The sequence below is a fragment of the Leptonychotes weddellii genome, chromosome 1 (assembly GCF_054177405.1).
Source record: "Leptonychotes weddellii isolate Sample4059 chromosome 1, ASM5417740v2, whole genome shotgun sequence".
Taxonomy (NCBI): Eukaryota; Metazoa; Chordata; class Mammalia; order Carnivora; family Phocidae; genus Leptonychotes; species Leptonychotes weddellii.
The window spans coordinates 4,515,666-4,540,501 of NC_138369.1; the positions used below are offsets into that span (position 1 = coordinate 4,515,666).

Genomic DNA, 24,836 nt, shown 5'->3' on the forward strand with positions numbered 1-24,836 from the left:
TTGTGAGTTCAAGCCCCGAGTTGGGTGTAGAGGTCACTTAAAAAAAAAAAAAAAGAAATCCCCAGGCTAGGGCCAATTAAGTCAGAATCTCCAGGAGCTTCCTTCCATCCTTTCGTAAACTCCTAAAGCTATTTCCATGTATAGCTAAAACTTGTCAGGGCTCTGCGCTCTCCCTTTGTGTCCAAAGTCACTGACCTCCTGCAGACCAAGTCCTGTGGTTAGGGCTCGCCTCTATCTGGCTGGGCCTCACACCCCCACAGCGCTAGTTCGGCCCACCCCCTTCGCCCCCTCTTCACTGCTCTCCCTGCTGTCTCCATTTTCTCCCCTGGCCCTCAGACTCCCTCCCTCGCCAGGGTGGGGGAGGGCAAGGCCTTAGCTACTACCCACCCAACCCACCCACCCCCAAATCTGCCATCCCAGCTGGGCCCTCTGCCCCCCACAGCTGTCCACGACCCATGTGACATCTGCCCCTATAATAGGGAAGTCCTGCTCAGAGCTGAGACTCTGACAGTGGGGAAGTGTGGAAATGAGGCAGGCAGATGAGGAAACGAGCCGGCAGAAGGGCCTCACCCATCATGCTCTCCGAACCCCTGAGTCTCCTGGCCCAGAGCTGACCATGCCCCTTACCCCCAGAGAACTCCCCCTCCCAGGGAGGCCCTCAGGGCCTGGCACGGAGTCCTCCCTGGAGACCAGAAGTCAGCCAGCCCCCAGAAACACAAACAACTGGTGGCCACATTGGGCATGTGCTCACAGCCGATGCACGAAGCATGGAGACCATGGAGACAGTAGCAGGCAGGACAGGAACTCAAGTGCCAGGCAGGATCTGGGGACAGGCAGGGGCTGTCTCCGCCTCCTTTTCTTCCTCCTGTGTCCTCCCCACCCCGCCAGCATCCCCCACCCCCGTGGGGCCCGGGGAGCAGAAGCCACAGTCACTTCCTGAAGGCACCGGCCCAGCTCAGGTCCCACTTGCCCTGTGGCCCATCACCCGCCTGCAAGCATGGTGAGTGAACCCCCAACCCTAGGAGAGCCCCCTCATCCCCCGGGAAATGGCAAGGACCATCACAAAGGCCCAGAGGTGGGAAGCAGCCAGGATGCATCACTGGGACAGCTGGGGCCCCAAAGGGCCTGTGGCCCAGGCTGGGGCTGGGACTTTAATAGGGGGAACAGGCAGATGGCCCAGACTACTCTCCTCCCAGGTCAGCATGAACAGCAACCTGGGGACAGGAGGCCAGGGTGAAGAGAGGGGCTTCCTGCGGGTGACAAAGTGGGTCATGTACCCGCCACCCACCCCCCACCCCAGTAGTCACCCAAGACATGACCTGCTGACCCTGATTTCTCTGGGCCTGTGGGTGACCCCGGAATCCTTCCCCCAACCCACCTGGAGCGGGGCTTTAATAGAGGCATTTCAGGCCCCAGGCGGGGATCACTACCTTTCCTCGTTCTCTGGGTGGGGCACAGACAGGAGCACAGTCTCCACGGTTCTGCCCTTTCCCCCTTCCCAGTCTCCTAGGGTCCAGGTGAAGCCAGGCTTGGGGGCCTGCAGTGGGGCCCCCTGGTCAGAGCAGGCCTGGCCTACTCGTGCACCCGCCCGTGTCTGTTACGGAGAGCATGGGGCCGGTCGAGACGGTACCTGGGACGGACTAGGTGCGCCACAGCCGGTGCACAGGCCTGACCGGGCCGCTGCTTGGGCCGGCTTGCCGCTTCTCCTGGGTGTTCTCGACTGTGAGTGCCCTGACCGTCAACAAGGGTGTCTGGGACCATGAGACTCTGAGCCCACATCTGCCTCCAGGTCTGTGTCTCTCCACGTCTTTCTACATGAGTCTGTGACAATCAAACTGGACGTGGCTGAGTATACGCCTTTGTATCCCGTATATTTCAGCAAGTACCTACTGAGCACCAACAGTGTGCCATGTACTGGGAGGACAGCAATGAGTGAGCCAAGTCGCTGACCTTCCACAGGGGCTAGGGGGGCAGAGAGAACAAACAAGCCAAGGCACATTTGTGAAACCGTATAAAATAAACTGTATGATACATAGTGGCAGGTACTGAGAGAAAAAAAGTAGGTTGGGGAGAATGGAGAGTTCTGCAAAGGGGAAATCCATTTTTTTAAATGAGGGTGGTCTGGGAGGAAGGCCTCTCTAATAAGAAAGTATCAGCAGAGACCTGGAGGTGGAAGAGGCAAGGGCCGGACAAAGGCCCAAGAAAGAGGGGTTGGGGGCGGGGAGAGAGCAGGGGAGAGGCGGAGGCCAGGCCCAGGTAACTGGGTAAGGGAGGCAGATTGATGGTTTAAGGCTTTCATGAGATCTTTAGCTTTTACCATGGGGAAATGAAGCATTGCCACATTTTGAGCAGAGGGGCTTCCTCCAGCTGCTGTGGGGGAGGGTCCTGGCCAGAATGGGGGTGCAAGGGGCAGAGGGAGAGGCAGAAGACGGGGGGGGCAGGAGACCGGGGAGGAGCCTGGGTTCCTCCAGCCAGCATGACAGTGGTACAGGCAGTGAGAAGTGGCTGGATTCTGGATGTATTTTGAAATCAGAACAGAAGGCACTAGGGATGTGGAGCATGAAAGCACAGGGTATCTCAAGGACACTTAGAAGGCACCACCAACTGTGGAAGCAGAGGCTATGGGGGAGCATTGGGAGCCTGGGTCCTGATGGGGGTGAGGTTGGGGGCATATGCAGTGCCTAAGTGGAGAGGTCAGGACTCCAGGGAGCCTGGAGACAAGGGTGGAAGGCCCAGCCAACAGGAGAGGGAGCCAATGACAAAGGGTGGCAAAGAGGAGCTAGAAGAACCCTTGTGTGAGTCTCTGCCTGACTGGCTCCATGTCCCTTAGGGGAGCCATCAGGACTTCCGGAGCCTTCAAGCAAAGTTCCAGGCCTCTCAGCTTGAGACCAGCGAACACCCCAAAAAACCCCCGAAGCCTGAGTTCAACAAACTTCTAAAGAAGTTTCCACCACCTGAGCTAAGCGAGCACCTCAGGAAGCCCCTGCAGCCCAACTGCACTGATCTGCCCAGGAAGCCCCCCAAACCTGAGCCAAGTGAACCCTCCAAGAAGTTCCCACAGCTCGAGGCCCCTCAGAAAGCTTTGCAGCCTGAGCCTGTGGCCGGCCACCCTGCCAAGCCCCCGCCAGAGCCCCAATCCAGCGCCTTCCCCAAGAAGCGCCAGCAGCCTGAGCCCAATGAGGCCACCCCAAACCCCTCCCAGCCTGACTTCGGTACCTTTCCCAAGAAGCCCCCGCAGCCCGAGTTCAGTGTGCATCCCAGAAAGCCCCCACAGCCTCAGGTTGGTGGCCTCCCTAAGAAATCTCTGCCACAGCCTGAGTTTAGTGAGGTCCCTCAGACACCCCCCTTGAAGCCTGAGTCCAGCGAGCCCCACCCCCACTCCTCCCAGCCCGACTTCAGTACACTTCCCAAGAAGCCCCCACAGCCCGAGTTTAGTGTGCACCCCAGAAAACCCCCGCAGCCTCAGGTTGGTGGCCTCCCTAAGAAATCTCTGCCACAGCCTGAGTTTAGTGAGGTCCCTCAGACACCCCCCTGGAAGCCTGAGTCCAGTGAGCCCCACCCCCACTCCTCACAGCCCAATTTCAATGCATTTCCCAAAAAGATCCCAGCCCCTCAGCTGAATGACCTCCCCAAGAAGCTCCTGCACCCTGATTTTGGTGACCTCACCAGGAGGTCCTCAGAGCCTGAAGTCAGTGTGTTTCCCAAGCGGCCACGGCAGTCTGAATTCAAAGCACCCTCCAAGAAGCCCCTGCAGCCTGAGCTGGGGAGCCTCACCAGAGTGTCCTCGGAGCCCGAGTTTGGCCTGCTCCCCAAGAAGTTTCTGCAGCCCGAGTCCAGTGCTCTGCCCAAGAAGCACCTGCACGCTGAGTTCTTTGGTGATCTCCCTAAAAAGCCCCCCCTTCCTGGCTCTGTTTCAGAGAGCTCACTTCCCACTGCTGTCACAGCCTCCCGCCCCAGGCTCCCACTCAGCCCTGGCTTTGGAGCCAGGCAGCAGAGGTCAGGAGTTCCCATTCACAGTGGAGGGTCGAGGCTGGGCCTCAAACCCAGCTACCCACCCCGGCGGAGGCCTCTGCCCCCAGTCAGCAGCCTGGGACCCCCTCCAGCCAAGCCGCCGCTGCCTCCTGGCCCCAGGGATGTCCAGAACTTCCGGAGAGCCACAGCCGCAGGTGGGTCAGGGCAACCCAGGCAGAAAGCTGGGGAAGAGGCTCCCTGGCAGGGCCTGCCTCCCTCCTGCTCTCATCCCTCCACAGCTCTGAGGAGGACCCGTTCTTCTGCTGGGATCCACTCCCAGGCCCGACAGACTAAAGACATCCCACAGTGAGTGTGGGGAGTAAGCGGGCCCTGGTGCAGGTCGAAGGCTTGGAAGAGACCCCTATCTCGGGTATTCCCGCAGGGACCAGGACGAGGCCTACGAGCTGTATGACGACGTGGAGCCCACGGACAGCCCCAGCCCCAGCCCCAAGGGCAGAGGTTTGTTGGTGGTGGGGCTGAGCTCTCAGTCAGACCATCCTGCCCAGGCCCCTCGGGACCATTCATTGCAAGGGCATATTCTGCCATGCTGCTGGTGTGAAGCCAAGGGACAATCCATCTCCCTGGCAGTGCCAGAGGAGAAAGTAGAGGGCAGGAAGGGCCTTTCAGAAAAGTCCTACCAGCTCCTGATGGGCAGAACAGGAGGAGGTAGGGCACCCTAAAGACCAACAGCAGTGAGCATGGTGTGGCCTGGGCGGGGGGAGGGGGCAGGGTGGTGGGAGAAGGTGTGAAAGAGCAGTGGAAGGATCAGGAAGTGGACTTGGTGGCATGTGATGCAGGGGTGAGCGGGAGCAAGCCAGCTCATGACATGGATGAGGCCCAAGTTTCATGCCTAACGCCTGGGCGCAGACTGGAGGTATCCCTGAGTTGGGGACAAGGTTTCAGCTTCCACAGCAGACCTGTTGTGTTGGAGGTGCTTGCTGGATGTCCAGGTCGGACTGGGGCCTGAACTCAGGCATGGGGTGGAGACAAAGACCCGAGCCTGTAGTCCTACTAGACACTCTGTGCTCTGGGGTTCCTAAGGACCCTTTTCTTCCTCTCTTCTTCCAAGCATCTGCTCCTGGAGAGCAGGGCAGTGGCAAAGCAGACATGTCTCCAGCCCAGCTGCAGGGTTAATGCCTTTACCAATTTTGAGTGGGGGAAAAAAAAAAAGTGACTTTTATGCAAGCCCTGTACGTGACCATCACTGAACATGCACAACCGCCCCCGTCCCCACGGCAACAGCTGACCCCTTGTCCCCGACAGGCTTCAGGTGGAAGCCTGAGGACCCGAGAAGCAACTTGCCCAAGCCCTGTGCTCCCAGACTGTTTCCTGGCCCCATCTCTGGAAGGGCTTCCTACAGGGGAACCTTTTATTAAGGGTGCCTTTGGGATGCTCCCGCTTCCCCCCCAACCACCCACCCCCCGCCCCTGCACCAGATCTGCTGCCTCTACTACTCCTTCCTGAGCCCCTTCTGCTTCTCCTGGGCTTTCCTCAGGGGCTACTTGCAACACCCTCTGTTAGCAGAGCTTCCTGACAGGGCTCCTCCTGCTTCCGCTCTGGTGAGGCTCTTGTGGCGGGGTCTGGGGGCCACTCTTGGGGCCAGGGACATGGAGAAAGGCAGTAACTGGCCCACCCCTTCCCCAATCCCAAACAGACCAGGAACATCCCCACCTCTGCTCACTGTCCCTGCCCATGGACAGTCGTCTCCCCATTCCATGCCAGTCATTCTGCAAGACTCTAATCAAATGCACTTCTCAAATCTCTCTTCTTGAAACACTATGTGGGCCCTCACTGGTAGTACGGATTGTCCCAAAGTTTGCCCAAGTCTAACCGCCCACTCGGCCCCACTCCAGAGGTTCTTTGCACCGCTGGGGGCTCCCCTGGAAAGGGCTAAGGCCACCAGACCTGGCTCTTACCCAGAATTTCAACAGGTCCCCCTCAGAGCCTGCCTTACCTGCGTGGCCTGATTAGGGTCACAATGCCAGAAATCCGGGCCGCAGGTATGCCAAGTCTGCCCTGCACCACGGCGCCCAGGGGCGTGCTCTACACTGTGCTGGGTTTGCAGGGGCCCTAGGGTGCCTCTGGGAGAAGGGGAAGCAGCCAGAGGGAATGTCCTGGGTGAGACTGTAGATGGCACCGTCACATCTGAGCACCAGGCCGAGGCTGGAGTCTGGTGCAAAAAGCTGGGGGCTTCATGTTCTGGATCCTTCACTCAACTGGTATTCACGAGGCTCTCGCCGTAAGCCAAACCCTGGCCAGCAGAATCCTCCCTGGAAGGCTGGCAGTTTGCCAGGAAGTCAGCCCTCACCAGGCAGACCCCTCACAATTTGGTCTCAGCACCAGCCAGGCCAGTCCAGGAACCCCACCCCACCAGCCCCTTCTCAGACATCCATTTCATCTGCTCTAAGAAATGCTTTTGCCTTATTTTTGACCCAGAACCCATGACAATTCCCAGAAGCCAACCTACTCTAGGAGACAGACATGAAATGGCCTCAAAATCCTGCAAATAAATCCTGCTTGTATCATTTCCAGCCAGATGACCTTGGAGCAGGATTGCTTTACCACTCAGAGCCTTTATTTCCCTCATCAATGAGCTGGGAATGACAGTATTGCCTACTACCCTAAGTAGTAAGGTTGCTGTGAGGGCTGAAATGAGTTACTCTAGTAAACAGTTTCTGCCATGCCTGCCATGCAGTAGGAGTTACGAAAACAAGAGCCAATCCACTAGAACTCACAACCCAGGAGAAAGGCCTAGGGAGAAGATGGGCAGGTGGGCAGGGTGGGGTTTGGGAGGGGGTGGATGTCCTGAGAACTGACCCAGGGAAAGCTCATTCAAGATCAAGCCACTAGTGTCGAGAGGGAGGCTGAGCCAACGGTCCCTGCCCTAACTCAGCGCTCTGACTGCTCCCAGATGACGTGCCATCTACCCAGCAACCTCCCAGGCCACCACAAGATCCAGAACTCAGGTACCACAGGGCAAAGGGCATGTAACACAGAGGGGCTGAGCTCTGGGAGGACACGGAGGGGGCCCCTGAGGAGCACATCTTCCTCAGGAGCATCCAATTCCTCAGGAAGGAGAAGGCCCCCCAGCCACAGCAGTTGCCACCCACAGACCCAAAGACCCTGAAGCAGATCCGGAAGGCAGAGAAGGCCGAGAGGGAGTTCCGGAAAAAGTTCAAGGTGTGAACACCAGAATCCTCGAAACAAGAGCCCTGGAGTTTTGGGCACAGCCCCAACTGACCAAGGCCCCACAAATTCAATCCTCAGAAAGACGGGGTTCCTGGGGTGAAAGCACAAAACAAAAGCTCTAACATATCCCTCCCCAGTTTGAGGGGGAGATAGTGATTCAGACAAGGATGATGATCGATCCCAACGCCAAGACACGTCGTGGGGGTGGCAAGCACCTGGGGATCCGGCGTGGGGAGATCCTGGAGGTGATCGAGTTCACCAACAAGGATGAGATGCTGTGCCGGGACACCAAGGGCAAATGTAAGTCAGACAGACCAGGAAGTCCTAGGGAAACAGGCTACCACCAAGGCTGGGAGCTTACCTATCCTACTTTCTTTGCAGATGGCTACGTGCCCAGAACAGCTCTACTGCCCCTGTGAGTGCTGGCCCTGACTGGGGGTGACGGGGAGGGCGGGGTGGTCAGTGGGCCAAGGTGACTCTTACTGACCCAACTGTGCTCTCTGCCAGGGAAACGGAGGTGTATGACGATGTTGGCTTCTGGGGCATGTAGATGCTCTGGGTAGGCTGGAAGGGACCAGAGGTAGGCTGGAAGGAGGTAAACCCCTCACCCCGTTTCCCTGAGGGCTGCTCATTATCCGTTTACGGGGAGAGGAGTCACTGCAAATCACCCTTCCTCGGCAGACCCTCTGGAGAGCCGACCATCCCCCCGGAAACGGTAAGGCCCACAGGTGTGGGTACCCAGGACAACCGGCCAGCCCAGCCACCCACTAACCCAGGAGTCTTGGATCCCAGATTGGCAGTCACAGAACCACCCAGGCTCATGCCTGCCTACATACATGAACCACATAAAGCTTCTACTGAAAGTGATTCCTGCTTCTTGTCTTTTCTTTCCCTCCTGATTGGCACACAGTGGAGTCATGATCAAACACTTGGGGGTCTGCGAGGTCGACCCCATCCCTCCACGGTCTCACCCCTCAGGGAGAAACACCAGGAGGAGGAAAGTGTGGCAGGGAGAAGGTGGCAAGGCTAGGACCCCACAACCAAACGTGACAAGCAGTGGCGGCAGCTCCGCACAAGCTGCACATAGCTGTGTAGCCCAAGCGGACCTACGTATGAATGAGATCACATCTTGGGGGAGAAAAGGGAGGGGTGACCCAGTTCTGACAGAGCCCAGGTATCACGTTCAGCCTAAACCGCTAGAGTTCTAAATATGCTCAGAAACTCACACCCTCCTCAGTCTGTTACTGTAGCAAAGAAAAGCTGCTATGGACTGAAAGTATATGCCCCCCACCCCCCACAAGCACACACCACAATTCCTATGTTGAAAGCCTAACGCCCAATGTGATGCTGTCTGGGGGGTGATTACTGCCTTTATAAAAGAGGCCCAAGAAAGTTCCCCTGCCACTCCCACCATGTGAGATCACAGCTAGGAAGTACCATCTATAAACCAAGATCAGGTTCCCTCACCAGACATGGAATCAGCCAGTGTTTTGATCTTGGACGTCCCAGCCTCCAGAACCGTGAGAAATACATGTCTGTTGTTTATAAGCTGCCCAGCTTATGGTATTTTGTTATAGCAGCCAAAGTGGACTATGACAAAAGCCAAACTGGAAATGAGCCTGACACAATGTCTGTGCCCCGAAGAGCAACAGCACAGGAGGGAGAGAGAACGGCTCTGAGGACCGCTAATATCCAAGTGCTTTGTCACCAGCACTGGAAAATTCAAGTCCACTCAGGACTGTTTCCATAAAGAGTTCTCCTGAAGTGGCCAGGGTCCATGCCCTCCACCCTCAGGGTCCACAGACAAAGCAAGAATAGGGATGAGACCTCCAGTGGTCACAGCTCCAAGGGGAGAAAGAAAACTGGCTCTAGCTCCCCAAACCGGAGGTGGGTGCCCCACAACACACAGGCAAAAAGCAAGCATCTTTTCAGGAACTGGTATTTATTATCAAAGTCATATTCGATGTCAACAAGATGCCACAACTACAAAAAAAATTGCGCACATTGCAATCTCAATGCAAACAGTCAAATGGAACCCCAGTCATTAAAAAAGTAATTCAAATTACCCCAAAAAGCAACTGAATTTTTTAAACATCTTTATACATCCAGCCAACAAATTAAAATGGTTAACAAGAAAAAATACAAATTCAGAGGTCTGGTATCGATGTTTAAAAAAGGCAACTGCTTAAGCATTTCTATCGATTCGAACATCAATCTCTCGGCCACTCAGCTTCATCCCATTCATCATCCGGCAGGCTCTCTCAGCCACCTCTGGCGACTCAAACTTAACCACACCGCACCCCTTGGACTTCCCGTTCTCCATCTTGATGTCGGCATACAGCACGTGGCCTGGGCACAGGGAGGGAAGAAGAGACCACAACTCATCAGGCAAACCCAGAGCTCAGCCTCAGTCTGGGCTCCACTCAGTCCAGATCACCTGTTGGATTTCGGTGGACAGAGTCAAAAGGGAGAGCGGCCCTGGCACACGAATGCTCAGAACACAATAGCTGGAATCCAGCGACTATGGCCTTCAGCCATGTTGCCATTCTTCTGCCAAGAGGACAACAATCGACCCATGATAAGCCTTCCTGGCAGCTTCAAATGCATACTCATACACTCAAGAAAGTTATAAAGGGGACTGTGTGAAGCCAACCTTATAGGTGAGTTTTACAGAGGCTTCATCTTCCAGACCCCACACCACAGCATTTACGAGGCCATCGTGATATAATGGACACTTCTGTACTGTCCACACACAGGCTGCGTCCTATCTCACAAGTGGGTTTCACATATTCATTCAAGTACTGGTTAAGCATCCAGGTATGTGTCAAGCACCACCATGAAACAAGTCTATAGGGGAAGAGCTAAGGACATGACCGTTTAGCCTATGCTAAGGGGCCCTCGTTTCTAAAGCCATTAACTCAGCCCAAGGGAAGGGCAACATCTAGAGGGCTTCTCATGGGACAGTTCTGAAATACTAAAGTCCACCAGAAGGTAAACTCTTACTATAATAGCATGAAATAAAGCACTTCTGGAGAATGACACTTGCAACTCAGGGTTCAGGGACAGGAGGGAGATGAAAGAGGAGGGACTAAGTTACAAAGGGGCTAGTGAGTTTCTCTCGTTGGCAGATGGGCACCTCCAGGCACCTGAGGCAGGGGAGCAGCCTGATCCAACTTGACTTTTCAGAATACCTACTACACTGTGGAAACTAAGGAGTGGGGCGAGGGCAAGAAGGCACACTATGGCTCAACAGCTGCCCCAAGAGAAGAACCAGGAGAAGCAGCAAAGTGGTGCAATCTGAACTACCAGTGAAACAGGAAATGAGAAACAGTGAGGAGGCCTTGACCCAGCAAGCCACCCAGACTTCTGGCTTAGGTCCCGGGCTCCCACTTGACATGGTTAAAAGAACAGAGGTGGTGGGAGTGAGGAGCAGGCATTCACCCGGGACAACTTCACTTCCTTTCAGCCACACAATGAGCCTTTCAGAAAGGTGGCCTGGTGTGCCAGGAAACCACCACAACCAGAGCCGCTCAGCCTCATTCACACAGAAGCTCACCCCTGGGAACTTCCGAGGAAGTGCTCTCTGAGGCATGAACCAACAGTGCGGTGGTAGAAAGCAACCTCATCGCAGATGTTTTTATTCAGCTTTGTCACGTAGAAGCCATGTGACCTTGGCAACGTGACTTTGCCTGACTCATCTGCAAAATGGGGACATCACCTCCTTTCAAAAACCGTAAAAGGAGAAGGATGGGGTTGAAATGAGAACACAGGTGAGAAGTGTCTGACACATAAGAGGAAACTCAACAACTGGCTTGAATACTTGCACAGGCAGAAAAATGGCAAGTCCCATTGGTCCTCGAGTCATGGCAAGTGGCTGTGAAGACCAGGATGGGAGCTTCATTGCACCCCTCAAATGCATCACTAACAAGCTAAGACTTCTGAAGCCACAACACATGGAAGCACCTAGAAAGCCTTTCCCAAACACTTACCACATTCGTTGAATTTGTCTTTTAGCATCTTCCATGTAAAATCAAATGGGAGCTAAATGGAAAAGGAGAAACTGATGAGTGATACAGCCAAATCCTAATGTCCTAATGCATAAACACCAGGGTCTCTCTGAGAGGAACTTTCAGGACTTCTTGTAACACTGAGAAATAGGGTACCCTTCAAACTGAGATACCAGCAGAGAACAAAACACACCGGTCTGGAATGAGGTTCGAAAATGGCACACCAAGCGCACTCCCTTTGTGGCATTAACTGTCTAAGGGAGAATCATGCAAACGACCAGAGCCTATGGTAAGCAGCCCACAGACCATTCAACAGTAACTGAAGGTGGTCAACTTGGTATAAAGATAAGGCAGATATAGCCCTTTGTCTCTGTCATGCCCAGGGGTAGTGGTTCTTCAAGCCAAGGGAATCAAGAAGCTGGGTTCCTGAGCTCACTGTTGGTTTCCGCCTAGCAGTACAAAAACCTGGGGCTCCTGCTGCACAGAGTTCGTTATGCTCTCCCATTCCCTTCTTATCCTACCAGCACCAGACTTTGGGGACAGTAGCAACGTGGCCTTAAGTGCTGCTCCTCTGCCTCCCTGCTGAGGGCACCAACTCTGACGCCAACCTGCCCCCTCCTCCCTTTGTGCCTACCACCACCACCACCACCAAGTTGCTGAAGAACCACTTACATTTCTCACAAATATCTGGCAGGCCTTCCTGGCCACCCCAGGAGCATGGCCTCCAGCTCCGCCAAAGGAACCTGCGAAGCTTCCTCCAAAGTTGCCACGCTCCATCTCGATGGCGCGGTCAAAGCTGGCACCGCCACCGCCACCCATGGCCAGGCCCATGCGCTCAATGCCGGCGCCTAGGGCTGGACCCATGGCAGGACCCATGCGCTCCAGGCTGTTGGCGCCCATGCGCTCCAGGCCCATGCGCTCGAGACTGTTGGCGCCCATTCGCTCCAGGCCCATGCGCTCCAGGTTGTTGGCGCCCATGCGCTCCAGGCCGGTGGCCATGCGATCCATCACGGGGCCCATGCGCTCCAGGCCAGCCCCCATGCCTGCGGGCACCATGCGCTCCATGCTCAGGCCCATGCGCTCGATGGCAGGGCCCATTCGCTCCACACCAGAGCCCATACGCTCAATGGTCTGGCCTACGCGGTCGATGGGCGCGGCCATGCGCTCAAGGCCAAAGCCCATGCCGGCACCCATGCGCTCCACGCCAGAGCCGATGCGCTCCATGGTCTGGCCCATTCGCTCGATGCTGGAGGCCATGTGGTCGAGGCCCAGTGGGCCCATGCGCTCGATGCCGGAGCCCATGCGCTCAACTGAGCCCATGCGGTCCATGACCAGGCCCATGCGCTCAATCTCGGAGCCCACACGATCCATGCCATGGCCCAGGCCTGCGCCCATGCGCTCCATGCCGGCACCCCCAATGCGGTCAATGCCAGGGCCCATCCTCTCGATCCCAGGGACACTGCCTCCACCTCCACCTGGAACAGGGACACAAAACACAGGCAGATATCAGGGACTTGCACACCTGTGTGCACACCATGCCAGAGCGTGACCTGGGTGCAGAGGCTTGGGCACTTCACAAGCTCAACCCCAGTTCAGGAATTAAATCCCACAACAATTTATCATTAGACATCCCTCAAATGTCGACAGACAATTGTTAAGGCGGGGTAGTGAGGACATCATTCTTCCTATATCTGTGCAACAGCTAAAATTTCCATAGTAAAATTTTAAAAAGGAGAAAATCCACCCTGGAGGACTTGTGTCAACAATGTTCTCCATGTTATTTCAGAAGCGCTAGTACTTGTAACTAGCTTTGTGAGCCATGGTTGTCAGTTCCTGAGAACTCTGAGGTCTCCCCACCAAATTTAACTGAGAAATGCTCTCAATGAAGGAAGCTCGGAAACCCCACCCTCAGTTGGTCAGTCTGTGTGATGGATTACATGGATTATATGTGACAATTCCAATCACTCACAACCTTTACCCTTCTCTCAGCTTGTCCCTCTCAGATGCCCTGCTGACGGCCAGTATGGCTGCATTTCCTTAGCACCCCAGGCAAAAAGCAGCTAGTATACAGCCACGCAATTAAGAGGAGATAAAGAAAACAAACACCAATATAGATCCTCTATATCTAGATGGACAGACAGCTACTTCCAGGGAGCCTTACTCTGTGAGGAAAACCCCCGAATGAGCTGTGCATAACTCTGCTGGCTTTGGAGGAAAAGAAGTCGATGGCACTTGCAGAGTAGACCCTAGAAGAGGTCTCAGATCAGTTCTCAACACATGCTGGCATGTCAGCAATGCAGGGACCCTGGGAACCTGGTAACTCTGGACAAGAAGGGTCTGGCTCCACCTGCAAGGCCACCGCCCACCACTTTTCCACCATGCAGAGCATCAAGGTCCCTCTCACTTAAGCTTCACCACCACCACCGCTACCACCTGCCTCTGAAAAAGGTCAGCTGAGCCCACAGCCAGCCCATTCCTGACCCAAGAGGCCCAGTCCAAGATGTAAATTCAAGAAAAGGAGACTCAGAAGTTTCTGTGAGTCTCTGACCTCACATATCACTCCACTTCTCCAGGACTATTTCCTTAGTCATGCTGAGTAATAGCACACCAAGTGGCAAAATATAAACACAATTTAAGAAACACAAGTTCTGCTCTGAGAGCAGAAATTTCTCAGAAACTACTTTAAAAAAAAAAAAAAAAAAAAAGCAAGATAAATAGAAAAGGGCAGGTAGCAAGCTCAAGAACATCAGAAATCAGGCTGACCCCCCAGATGCCAAAAGCAGCAGAGAACAAGGGAAAAACGGTGCCCATGTGGAGTTTTAGAATCAGCGCACCACAGAAATAATCAGCAAGTGGAGTTACCAAGGAAATGCCAAGGCACTCAGAGCCACTGGGCGGGGAGGGGAGATCAAGCTGACAAAAGAAGTTCATTTAGTTTTAAGTATCCATAAAAAAAAAAGTGTGTATTAATGGAAGGATATAGTCCAAAATGTTTACAGCACTCATCACTGGGCAGTGAGATTGCAGATATTTAATTTTTTTAAAAATAATTTTCTGAATATTTATCAGTACAAATGTACAGTTGAGTAAGCATTTGTTAGGAATGGAGCTAGTATACTTTTATAATCAGGTTATTTACTTTCAGGAATTCACAATTTTATGGTATTTAAAACAACAAAGTCCCCAAATTACATGGATATTATAATAATGACAATGGCTAACGCTTACATAGCACTTACGTATGTATTCTCTTCTATGCATTAACTCAGGTACTCTGCACAACAACCCTATGAGGTAGATACCATTATATCCCCATTTATAGTATGGAAAACAGAGAGGTTCAGTAACTTGCCAAATGTCACACAGCTAGGAAGAGACAGAGCTGGTTCCCACCCAGGCAGTCTATTTTAGAGCCCATACTTTCCACCACTACACTCTACTATCCCCAGTAATAACAGCCTATTCTAAAAATCAAAACATCAAAACTAAGCGTTTCCTACCTCCTCCCTGCTTTGCAATGATCTCTCCTCTCTTCAGTGCATTACTTAGGATTTCTAAGGAAATCAGGAAGAAAAAAAAATTAGCCAAATTTCTCTATGATAACAGAAATTTGTTTATTACAGATTCCAGAATAAGAATATTACTAATTTAAAAATAAAACAAGGAAAGGGGGGGAGGGGTTAAGAAATACACACACAGACAGGATCATTTTACTAGAAAACTGTAAGAGTCCTTGATGATGGGTCGTGATACTAGGATCCCATGTAGCTCCAGAGTCTGAGCCCAGTTGGCAAGACCATCTGGGAATGCGCCCAGCAGAGCTAAGTAAGAGCCAGTGTGCACCAATGAAGTGAACTTAGAAAATGAGAGCAAGAACGGGGCCAGTGGCACAGTTTCCTAAAGCTGGTCCAGAGCCTCAGCACTCCGGCTAAAGCCTGCACTCACCCACCAGATCCAATCAACACCTCACAGTTATCCTTTAGCAAACTAAAGCTGTGGCTATACTTACTGCCAAAACCCTGAAAACCAGCAGCAACTGCATGCCGTGCTGAAGTATGACCTCATTAACAAGTCGTGCATGGAAAGACTCCAGCAAGCTAAGCCCACCAGCCCCACCTGGAAGGAGCTGGGTGTGATGATGATTAAGTGACAGACAAAGCTTCAGGAAAATAAAAACCCCAACACATCCAAACCACATCCAACACCCTGTTGAAAACAGAAAACACTGTTGCTTGTTTGCCAACGATTCATCCAAACCTCTTTAAAGTTTGTCTAATGCTACAGGGTTAGTACTAGCTTTTAAAAGTTTCTTCTCAGCTCTTCACCCTGTAAAGAGATTTGTACCCACCCCCCTTCTCTGGTCACAAAGTGTGCTCAGCAATGTGGACCAATAGCCACAGAGTATATCTCATTTTATGACTGAGACCACAGAGATTATCCCTAACCACACAGCTGTTTCTGGTACTGTAACTACCTGCTACAGGAAGGACGTGGGAAAGCATACCAAGAAACAACAGACATCCAGCCTGCAAACAAGTAGGGCTTACTTATTCCGTGACACCTGCGATCCTACTCAGCATACACAGGCCTAGCTTCACTTTCCTAAATCGGCACTTAGATCAAAATATTCCTTGCAAAAGCTTCACAATCGGCACACCACTGATTTGAAGAAAAAGGAAAAATTCTTTTCATGGGCATTCACAGACCTCCCTGCTCTGACTCTGAACTTGAATCTGGTCTTCCGACCCCAGGTAGACCCTCACCTCCAAGCCTCTGCACCTGATGCTGTCAGCCCTCTCTATCCTGCCAGTACGCCCTCTAGTTACACTGAACTCTCTCAGACACCCAGCCCCTCCAGCTTAAACTGCAACTCCTGCACGGTCTTGCACTTCTGCTCAGATCCAGTGCTCTCAGCAGGAAACTTCTATCAGCCACGTAGGAAATGATCACCTTTGTGTGTTGCTCACCCGTCTGCCAAGGGCCTAGGAACCAAGATCTTCACTGGCACCCTCACTAGGCCACTTCTATGTACGGACCTCTGGTGCTGCCCTGAGTCACTGCGCATTGTCTCCTCAGCTGCACCACCTCCTTCAAGATCAAGGACCACATGTCTACATCCCTGCACCACCAAGTACAGTGGTTTGCAGAAACAAGGGCAAAGATCTACTGCCTTGATAGTAGAGAAGGGACACTGAATGGGGAGACACAACAGAAAGTAGCACCGAAACAATTCAACTTTCAAGTGAAAACCAGAAAGGAGAGAGAAATCAAGAACTGAATAAACAGAACAAAACAAAAAACCCACCCAGGCCAACTAGTCTGAAATCCCAACTTAAACTTAGACACCTTTTACTAAATTGGGTCTGATCACAAGTAGCAGCAGGGAATTCCAGAACAAAGCCCTTTGCTCATGCTCATGTCACTTTGGGAGGTCTCAGGACAAAGAGACAAGAGAGTCTCAATCAGAGAGAAGGTGGCAAAGCAGCAGGAGATAGATGACATTTCTATTCAGGTCGGGACTGGAGGAGTTTCCTGTTGCCATGAAAAATAATGACCTCACTAGCTCTACCCCTTCTCCACGAACCAGGACAAGGCCACCAGCCTCATCACAGAGGTTGAGAGGCACCACAGTGTAGCAAAGAATTAAAGGCCTAAGGCAGGAAGAAGAGCCTATGGAAGCGAAGTCATGTGCCATCTTGTTCTTCACACCCTCAAATTGCTGTTTGCAACCAAATGAAAAGTTTTTAAGTATTTAAAAAAATATCCTGCTGCTGCGGTGCCTGGGTGGCTCAGTCGGTTAAGCGGCTGCCTTCGGCCCAGGTCATGATTCCAGGGTCCTGGGATCGAGCCCCACGTAGAGCTCCCTGCTGAGCGGGAAGCCTGCTTCTCCCTCTCCCTCTGCCTGACGCTCCCCCTGCTTGTACTCTCTAATAAAAAAAATAAAAAATCTTTAAAAAAAAAAAAAAAAATCCTGCTGTTCCAGGACACAAAAACACGATCAGTCATAGATAATGAGAAACTTTTAGCTAACCTAGTCACATAAAGATTATGAACTCATCTCCAAAATCCTAAAGCTTTGGAATTAACTACAATAAAACTACTACAGTCAGTCATATCAGACAAGTACAAGGAAAAAAAACGAAATCTTCACTATCTTCACTACCAGCCTAGTAAGACACAAGAAAGTCCTTCCAGCTACTTAACTGACAGTAGGGAAAAAGAGAAACAAGTCTCCACCAAACAACGGTTTCCCTCCACTCTGAGGGAAACAGTTTCTAATAGTTCCTGGTTTTCATGGAGGACACAACACGAAGAGGATGGGAGTCCTAGAAATAATCTGCAGAAGAATCTGGTCTCACTGATGAGCTGGATGATGAATCTTTCTAGGACCTTCATAAATTCTAAGAATGTATCTAATACAAACTTACACAAAAGGGCTTAAAATCCTCACCTAACTCAATGGGTCCCCCAAAGAAAGATGCTGAGCACTCTGAGGCGGTCACCTAGAAGCCTCACATCTGCACAGATTGAGAAGCAGGTGAAGATGGGGGGAAGAATACAGATCCACGCTCCAAATCACCTTTGACAGACACAAACTTAAGAGCCCCAAACTGGACAATCTCTTTTGCACCATACTAATGAAGAATTAAGCTGGCGGATTCTCAGAAACATCTAAACTGAAAACGGGAGAGGGGAGAAACACTCACCGAGAAGTGAAGAAACTTTGTTTGCAATCTAACCAAAACTGAAACAAGCGTTTCTCTGCACTTCGGCCCAATAAGCCAGGCCTTCCAGCATCAGAAAACTCCAGGTCCTGAGGCCTCTTTTAAAGGTACCAGCAAGCACACCCTGCCATCCGTTAACTAGACCACCACAGCGCCCTGGACAAGGGAACTCACACCTCTCTCAGCAGGGTCTCTGAAACCTCTACCACTCCAGAGAGCCAGTGCTCGGTAACGCAGCAGTTCTAACTGCCACAGCAAGCCAACATCTTATACCAATGCAACCAAAGAAGCCACCTGAAAAGACTAAAGAAAAATGGTTCTATTGATACCAACAAAAAATTCAAGGACCAAAAGTTTTTACCTAGGTCTAGAAAATGTTCAGTTTTTTAAGACTATGGGAAAACAGCTGACTTTGCCTAAGAAAACCTCGGACCTGAGGATGAGCCTGCACCCCAGGGGGTGAGCCCCCGCCCACGTGGGGCCTTCTTACCCATTCCTCTGCCAAGGGGCTCGCCAAAGCTTCGAGACATTCCCATCTTGTTTCTGGCAAAGTCTCTCTCAAATCCTCCACCCATGCCACGCTCCATCTCTGTGGAGAAAAATATTACCCTAGGCCTTTCCAGGAATACCACTGTGTTTCAGACATGACAAATTCACTACAGGCACACAACAGCCGCCACCAAGTCAGCATGTCCACTCTTTCTACAGAGAAACCATCATTCGTCCTTTTTTCCTTAAAAAAGTCACCTCAAGTGAATCCGTGAAAACTACCTACCTTTAATCCATTAAGGACTAATTGACAACTTTCAGTAAAGCCCCCCGTAAGGTACACCAAGCACCTGCTCCTACAGCAACCGGCGTGGGCACACGCTGAGCCAAAGGAGGCTGCGGCAGCAGCTACCACCTGCCGGGTACTTCCCACGTGCCCCGCCCCACCCAGGGCTCTACGTGTGCTAGCAGCTCATGGAATCCTCACAACAGCCTGCAACATCACTGCCCCTTTACCAAGAAAGAGGCTCCAATGCCTTAGTAACTTGACCAAGGTCACATGCCCAGTTAAGGGGTGAGGCAAAGGCTGGAACCTAAACCCGATGCAAAAATCCATGCTCTACTAACAAAAGCACATCCACACACAATATAGGAACATGCCTGTATGTAACGGGACGTCTCTACTAACACAGGTAGTTTCATCTACACAAGGATGTTGGTAACTTCATTATTTTTTTCTATGCTGACAGCCAAGACTTATGTTTTGCAACAATCTTTTAAAAACAAAGGTCTTAGCTTCTTTGGGGAAAGCCTTACCACAGCTGTCAACTGCTGGAGAAAGCCTTTGATGATCCCATCATTGGCTACTTCTTTCCTCTAAAGCAAGACGTAAGATGTGTATCACACTGTGTCTCCCTCCCATACTGAGAGGTCCTTGAAAAATCTAGTTAATGTTGCTCCTTAAAAATCAGGTGCTATATAGTGATCACCTTTTATCGCAGAACTACCGAAAATAGTTATATGCAGCTCAAGTCCCTATACTTTCAATGAAGTGAACAAGCCTACCAAAGGGGTGGAAGCAGGCTAGCCACTATGAATTAATTAGAAAATGCAGCAGAGGGGCGCCCTGGTGGTTCAGTTTCTTAAGTGTCTGCCTTCGGCTCAGGTCATGATCTCGGGGTCCTGGGATCAAGCCCTACATCAGATCAGGCTCCCTGCTCAGCGGGTAATCTGATTCTCCCTATCTGCCTCTGCACCAACCCCCTTCACGCTCACTCTCTCTAATTAAAAAAAAAAAAAGAAGAAGAAAAAAAAAAACAGATTTTAGCAATGGTGAACTTGCTATTCATAGTTTGAATCGACCCAACTGAATCTCATAGGTTGGTGGCATGCCATCTGCTGAAAATGTAACTAACTTGCGCAAGCTTGCATGTGGTAGGCAGAAGGGAAATCCCAGAGCGGCACTGTAATGGACAATGCTCTGCTGTACTCCTTTAATCCCTATCATAAAGGCATAAAAAAGGCAGCACTGTGCCCCCTTGAGATAAGGAAGTCATATGTAGGTATTAATTTGTCAGCAAAGGCCTCAGAACTCATCTTCCCAAACAAAAACAAAAAGAAAACCAAACAGAACTCATCTTCCCAACTGTCAACAGGCTCTACAGTTCAGGACACCCTCTGTGAATTCCAATGAACTACCCAGAGTGTTTTCCTTGCCAAATATTGTACCATATCATTGTTTGGCATTTGATGATTTTTTAATTTGTAATTTTTAATACCCTCTCTATCAGGACTTGACCTGTATTGCTGACTGACTGGACGAGACTGACTTCTCATCAGTCTGATGTCAGCACCCACGACCTTGGTGGATGCATTACGGCCACCAACTAAACATTAAATTAAATCCAAAACATCTTTATCAACTTTTCCCCTGATAAAGTTGACTGCACTCAAAGCTCAGAACACAGCTCAAGTGGAAGTAAAGCATTCTCTGTTGTCTACTGCAGAGGATGATGAGGGAGGACCTGAAGTACCTTTATCTCAGAACATCTAAGAACACTCCATCAGAACACATCCTCCCACTGTTGCTCTCCAGGAGAATCAGCACTGCGAACCTTTGATCACCAGGCCCAGAACTGTGACTGCGGCATTCCACCTACCAGATTACCAAGGACTTTGCTCACACTCCTCAGCACAGCCCCACCCCTCTCCATCCACTTCTAAATGACATCACTCCACTCCTCAGAGCAAAAACCCCATTTCCTAATGACTCATCTGTTTTGAGCAAACACTTTACCAAGCCAGACTCCTCACCTTTTATTAGAATTCCTATACACATTATGAGCTACAGGCTAGCCTGAAAGTACACTGGAAATGCAGACCTTTGTCCCATCATTCCTAACAGTGAGGACTTCCTTATATCTTTTTATCATCATCTAGAACAAGGCAAACCCATGAAGAAGGGCAGTTTATTCATCAGAATTTTCTTTCTTTCCAGTTTGACAGTTATCCTAGGAAGATACTCGCTTGCTCTAGTCTATCTTCACGTTAAAGGATACTGCAGGTCAGCAAAGAAACATTTAAATGCAAATCTTTAATGACTTTCCATCCCAGGGAAGTTTGTGTGTTTAAGGGAAGCAACATCCCCACAGGTGGGGTTCAAAGAGTCAACCAACCCCCAAAGGATTTCAGAAATACAGTCTGCAGGGTTTCTCAAAACACACTCTACAGGCCCACTGAGAAGGGGATGATGCCCATGCTGGAGTCAGTTCTGAAAAGTAGGATCACAGTGTGACTAAGAGCCAGGCTCTGGAGCCAGATAGCCAGGATCCATATATATCCCATTATTACTAGCCATGTGACCTTAGGCAAGTCACTCTCTGGGCCTCAGCTCCTGACGAAATGGTGATAAAAGTACCTACAAATCATGTGGTTCTTGCAAGGACTAAATGAAAAAACACACTGTTACTATGATAGTATATTTCTATTAAGGGGATGAAAGCTTCGAGTGATAATACACCAAAATTTGCACTATGTAAATGCTAAATTAAATCAATGTCTCTGTTCACAACTCAGAGTTTTATCAGAGCGGATGATCAAGAACTGATGCACTCCAGCACTCCAGGGAAGATATAAATTTGATCAAAAACTCCAAAGAAACTAAAACTAATCCCTTACACTTGAAGACAATTTTAAAATGAGCAAAGCATAACCACAGGTATCTACAGGATGCTTGCTAGTGCTGGAGACAATAAAAAGCTTTACTATTTTGGGCGCCTGGGTGGCTCAGTTGGTTAAGCGACTGCCTTCGGCTCAGGTCATGGTCCTGGAGTCCTGGGATCGAGTCCCACATCGGGCTCCCTGCTCGGCGGGGAGTCTGCTTCTCCCTCTGGCCCTCCCCCCTCTCATGTGCTCTTTCTCATTCTCTCTCTCAAATAAATAAAATCTTTAAAAAAAAAAAAAATAAAATAAAAAAAAAAAAAAAAAGCTTTACTATTTTTATTGGGTAATTATCAGGGAGATTCAGAACACAACACACAGTTTAGTGACTAACAGGATTAACACCTACTAGGAAGTCTAGCTTCTGGAATACAAACTTGTGATTTTAATAACATTTAAGGCAATTCAAAAACATCGAATTCAATAGAAAAGTGGAAGGGGCAATTATTCATTAAAAATGGGTGTGCTGCCTCAAGGTCACCCAAGAGCCAACAGCTAGCAGGGGGCAGGTGGAAGCAGGAAGGAAGCATGAGTCTTACCGTTTATTCTGCCCATGTTCATCCCAGATCCAAATCGACCCATGTTTTCCATACCACCACCAAAAGGTCCCTCCATGCCTGCAAGAGACATTCGACATTCCCATTTGAGCATCATTCCAATGAGACTGCTTATACTCATCAGGAAAAGAAAGATTTTTTCACAAGTTTCACCCTGGGCATTTTCTGCCAAGAACTTCCTTACCAAGTGTAAGGGCTTTTGGGGAAAAAATGCTAGTGCCCTCGAGTAAAAATCACCATCTTCAAAAAGCTAATCTGATCCAACCCCCTTAACAGACAAGCAAAGAGAGGCCCAGAGAGATGGAGTGATTTGCCCAAGGTCACAGAGCTAGTTAGTGAGAAAGCCAGACCAAAAGCCAAGATACCCACTGGAAAGACTGATGGGAAAAATTAATTTCTAGATTCAGAGTTTTTGGAAACCAAAGTGAGAATTCATGCAAGGCTTAAGGGAAAAGAAAGAGGAAAGGTGAGAGAAAACCATACCTAAAAGTGATTACATTTGTACTTCATTTTAAATCTCTTACCTCCCATTTTATTTATTCCAAATCCTATGCCTTCCATTCCCATTCCTTAAAAAGAAAAAGTCAATGCAAACTAAAATTATGTCAAAGCAGTAATGTTTGAACTTAAAAAGCACAAGTAATTCCAAACCAGCAAATGAACAAAAAATATCCCTGGTTATGAATATATTTTAATTGTCAAGGAAAAGGAGGACAGAGGGGGCTCTACCATCTCACCTGTCAAACTATCACATTCCAGGAAACTATGTCTTTAACAAGTCTTTAACAAAATAATCACCACATGACTCAAAATTCTTTACACATACAGTTTTAATAAATAACTAAGTCAGACCATTTTAAACATGATATATAATTAGCCAGTACAAACTGGAGCTCACTTTTTTAGAAGCTTATTTCAGGGAACACAGGTTTAAAAAGATAAAATTATCTAAATAGCAGTTCCTAAAAACACTGAGGCTTCCCTCCCCGCCACCCCTTTCTTCTTAGGCATTAGTCGGGGGGCGGGGGGGGGGCGGTGGCGGTCAAACTGATAGGGCCATGTGAGGTGATCGTCCAGGGCGTTGAGATGAAGCCCAGAGTTTAATCTGGGAGGGAGACAAGGGATATGCAGAACTAACAGTAGCAGGGTGAAGGGACATCCATCCTGCAATTCAAAGGATTTCAAGAGAGACCTAAGACTGTGGTCATAAATATGAAATAGTTCTTAATAGTATGTAAATGCCTCATCGCACAGAATGAAAATGCTAAACAGAGTTTAAAACATATTCTTCACAAAGCTTTCATTCAGCAGCTATTTCTTATCTTCTTGAACAAAGACAACACTGAACAGTGTCTCTGAGGCCCGTGATGGCGATGTTGTCATGTAATGAGGCCCTCCATGCCTTTCTGTATCCATCAATGCCCCTACCGTAGTCTAGACGCCATATCAACACCAGGCGAGAGCCCAACGGGTGTCTGGGTAATAGACTGTGGCAGTGCTGTGGTCCCATGGTCAGGAGACCTATAGTCTCTGTCACTAACTGATAGTGTGACCTTGAGCAAGACCAACTCTCCGACTTGCCTCCTTTTATCAAATAGCTTAACTACCTCAACATGGAAGGTCATGAAAGGATAAAATGCAAAGTATAACAATTTTTGAAAAAAGGATTCAATTCAGTAAAAACACAAAATATTATTTTTATCAAAATGAATCAGAGATGAGTAAGGAGGGAATTTTGCCCCCGTTAAATCTTTATTCCATTTGAAGTACTCAATGTCCAATTATCCCAATAGTTCACTTGAGTAACTAACTTCCCCAGACATCTCCAGTCAAAGTACACTGTAGTTCTCACCTGCGGGTCCTATGTTTCCCATGCCAATGCCTTTATTCAGGTGATTGGCATCAATAGGCTGTCCTCCTGGGCCTAACCCCATGCCAATACCACCAAGTCCATCTGAAAAGAAAAGAGAAAGCTGTAAGTGTAGAGTCCACTTAGAAAACCATAACCTTCCAAGGGAAAAAGAGTCTTTGTTTACTGTGCTGTATGTCACACTCCATGCCCATCCACCCACCTCCATGGGCAAACCCAGGGCCTAATTCATAACTCAACACTGGTACACTTGGGAGCTATCCCTTTCAAGGCATAACTTTTCATATGCAATTACAGATTGGAGTTTGTGGTATATATAAAACAAGCACAAGTGAAAATCAGTTACTTGAAAATTACAGAGAAGAATTATGAACCCACATGTAAGAATCACAGATATGTTTCCCTAAATCTCGAATTGAGAAACGCTTGATTAAAAAAGGCAATTAAGGGGAGCCTGGATGGCTCAGTCAGTTAAGCGTCTGCCTTCGGCTCAGGTCATGATCCCAGAGTCCTGGGATTGAGTCCCGTTTTGGGCTCCTTGCTTTGCAAGGAGCCTGCTTCTCCCCCTGCTTGTGCTCACGGCTCTCTCACTCTGACAAATAAATAAAATCTTTAAAAAAATAAAATAAAATAAAAGAGGGGTGCCTGGGTGGCTCAGTTGTTAAGCGTCTGCCTTCAACTCAGGTCATGATCCCAGGATCCTGGGATCGAGCCCCGCATCAGGCTCCCTGACTCTGTGGGAAGCCTGCTTCTCCCTCTCCCTCTCCCA

At 49.9% G+C, this 24,836-nt stretch overlaps 2 protein-coding genes across 14 annotated transcripts in view; one reads left to right on the forward strand and one right to left on the reverse strand.

The window, feature by feature from the left end:
* The first annotated feature begins 65 nt into the window (after positions 1–65).
* PRAM1 (PML-RARA regulated adaptor molecule 1) lies at positions 66–8,067 on the forward strand. 3 transcript variants are annotated; one of them, XM_081809612.1, is made up of 10 exons: positions 66–1,000; positions 2,831–4,166; positions 4,251–4,317; positions 4,394–4,470; positions 6,923–6,977; positions 7,065–7,191; positions 7,338–7,500; positions 7,582–7,615; positions 7,708–7,780; positions 7,882–8,067. In XM_081809612.1, the coding sequence occupies exons 1-9, from the start codon at positions 998–1,000 to the stop codon at positions 7,748–7,750; spliced, it is 1,905 nt and encodes a 634-aa protein (XP_081665738.1). In that variant the 5' UTR covers positions 66–997; the 3' UTR covers positions 7,751–7,780; positions 7,882–8,067. The 3 variants fall into 3 exon arrangements, with proteins under 3 accessions (XP_081665738.1, XP_081665658.1, XP_081665694.1); XM_081809532.1 differs by having other exon boundaries at positions 7,708–7,742; XM_081809568.1 differs by having other exon boundaries at positions 7,083–7,191; positions 7,708–7,742.
* A 1,056-nt stretch (positions 8,068–9,123) lies between these two features.
* HNRNPM (heterogeneous nuclear ribonucleoprotein M) overlaps positions 9,124–24,836 on the reverse strand; it is an 89,130-nt gene continuing 73,417 nt past the window's right edge. For 3 of the 11 annotated variants that reach the window (XM_081809696.1, XM_081809814.1, XM_081809664.1), the window contains 8 exons: positions 24,050–24,151; positions 22,722–22,766; positions 22,180–22,257; positions 18,423–18,521; positions 14,708–14,761; positions 11,880–12,682; positions 11,190–11,241; positions 9,124–9,549 (listed from right to left, as the gene is read on the reverse strand). In XM_081809696.1, coding sequence (XP_081665822.1) covers positions 9,386–9,549; positions 11,190–11,241; positions 11,880–12,682; positions 14,708–14,761; positions 18,423–18,521; positions 22,180–22,257; positions 22,722–22,766; positions 24,050–24,151 — 1,397 coding nt within the window. In that variant the 3' untranslated portion in view covers positions 9,124–9,385. The remainder of the gene's footprint in view (positions 9,550–11,189; positions 11,242–11,879; positions 12,683–14,707; positions 14,762–18,422; positions 18,522–22,179; positions 22,258–22,721; positions 22,767–24,049; positions 24,152–24,836) is intronic. The other 8 variants (XM_006733837.3, XM_081809992.1, XM_081809962.1 and 5 more) reach the window with 6 other exon arrangements.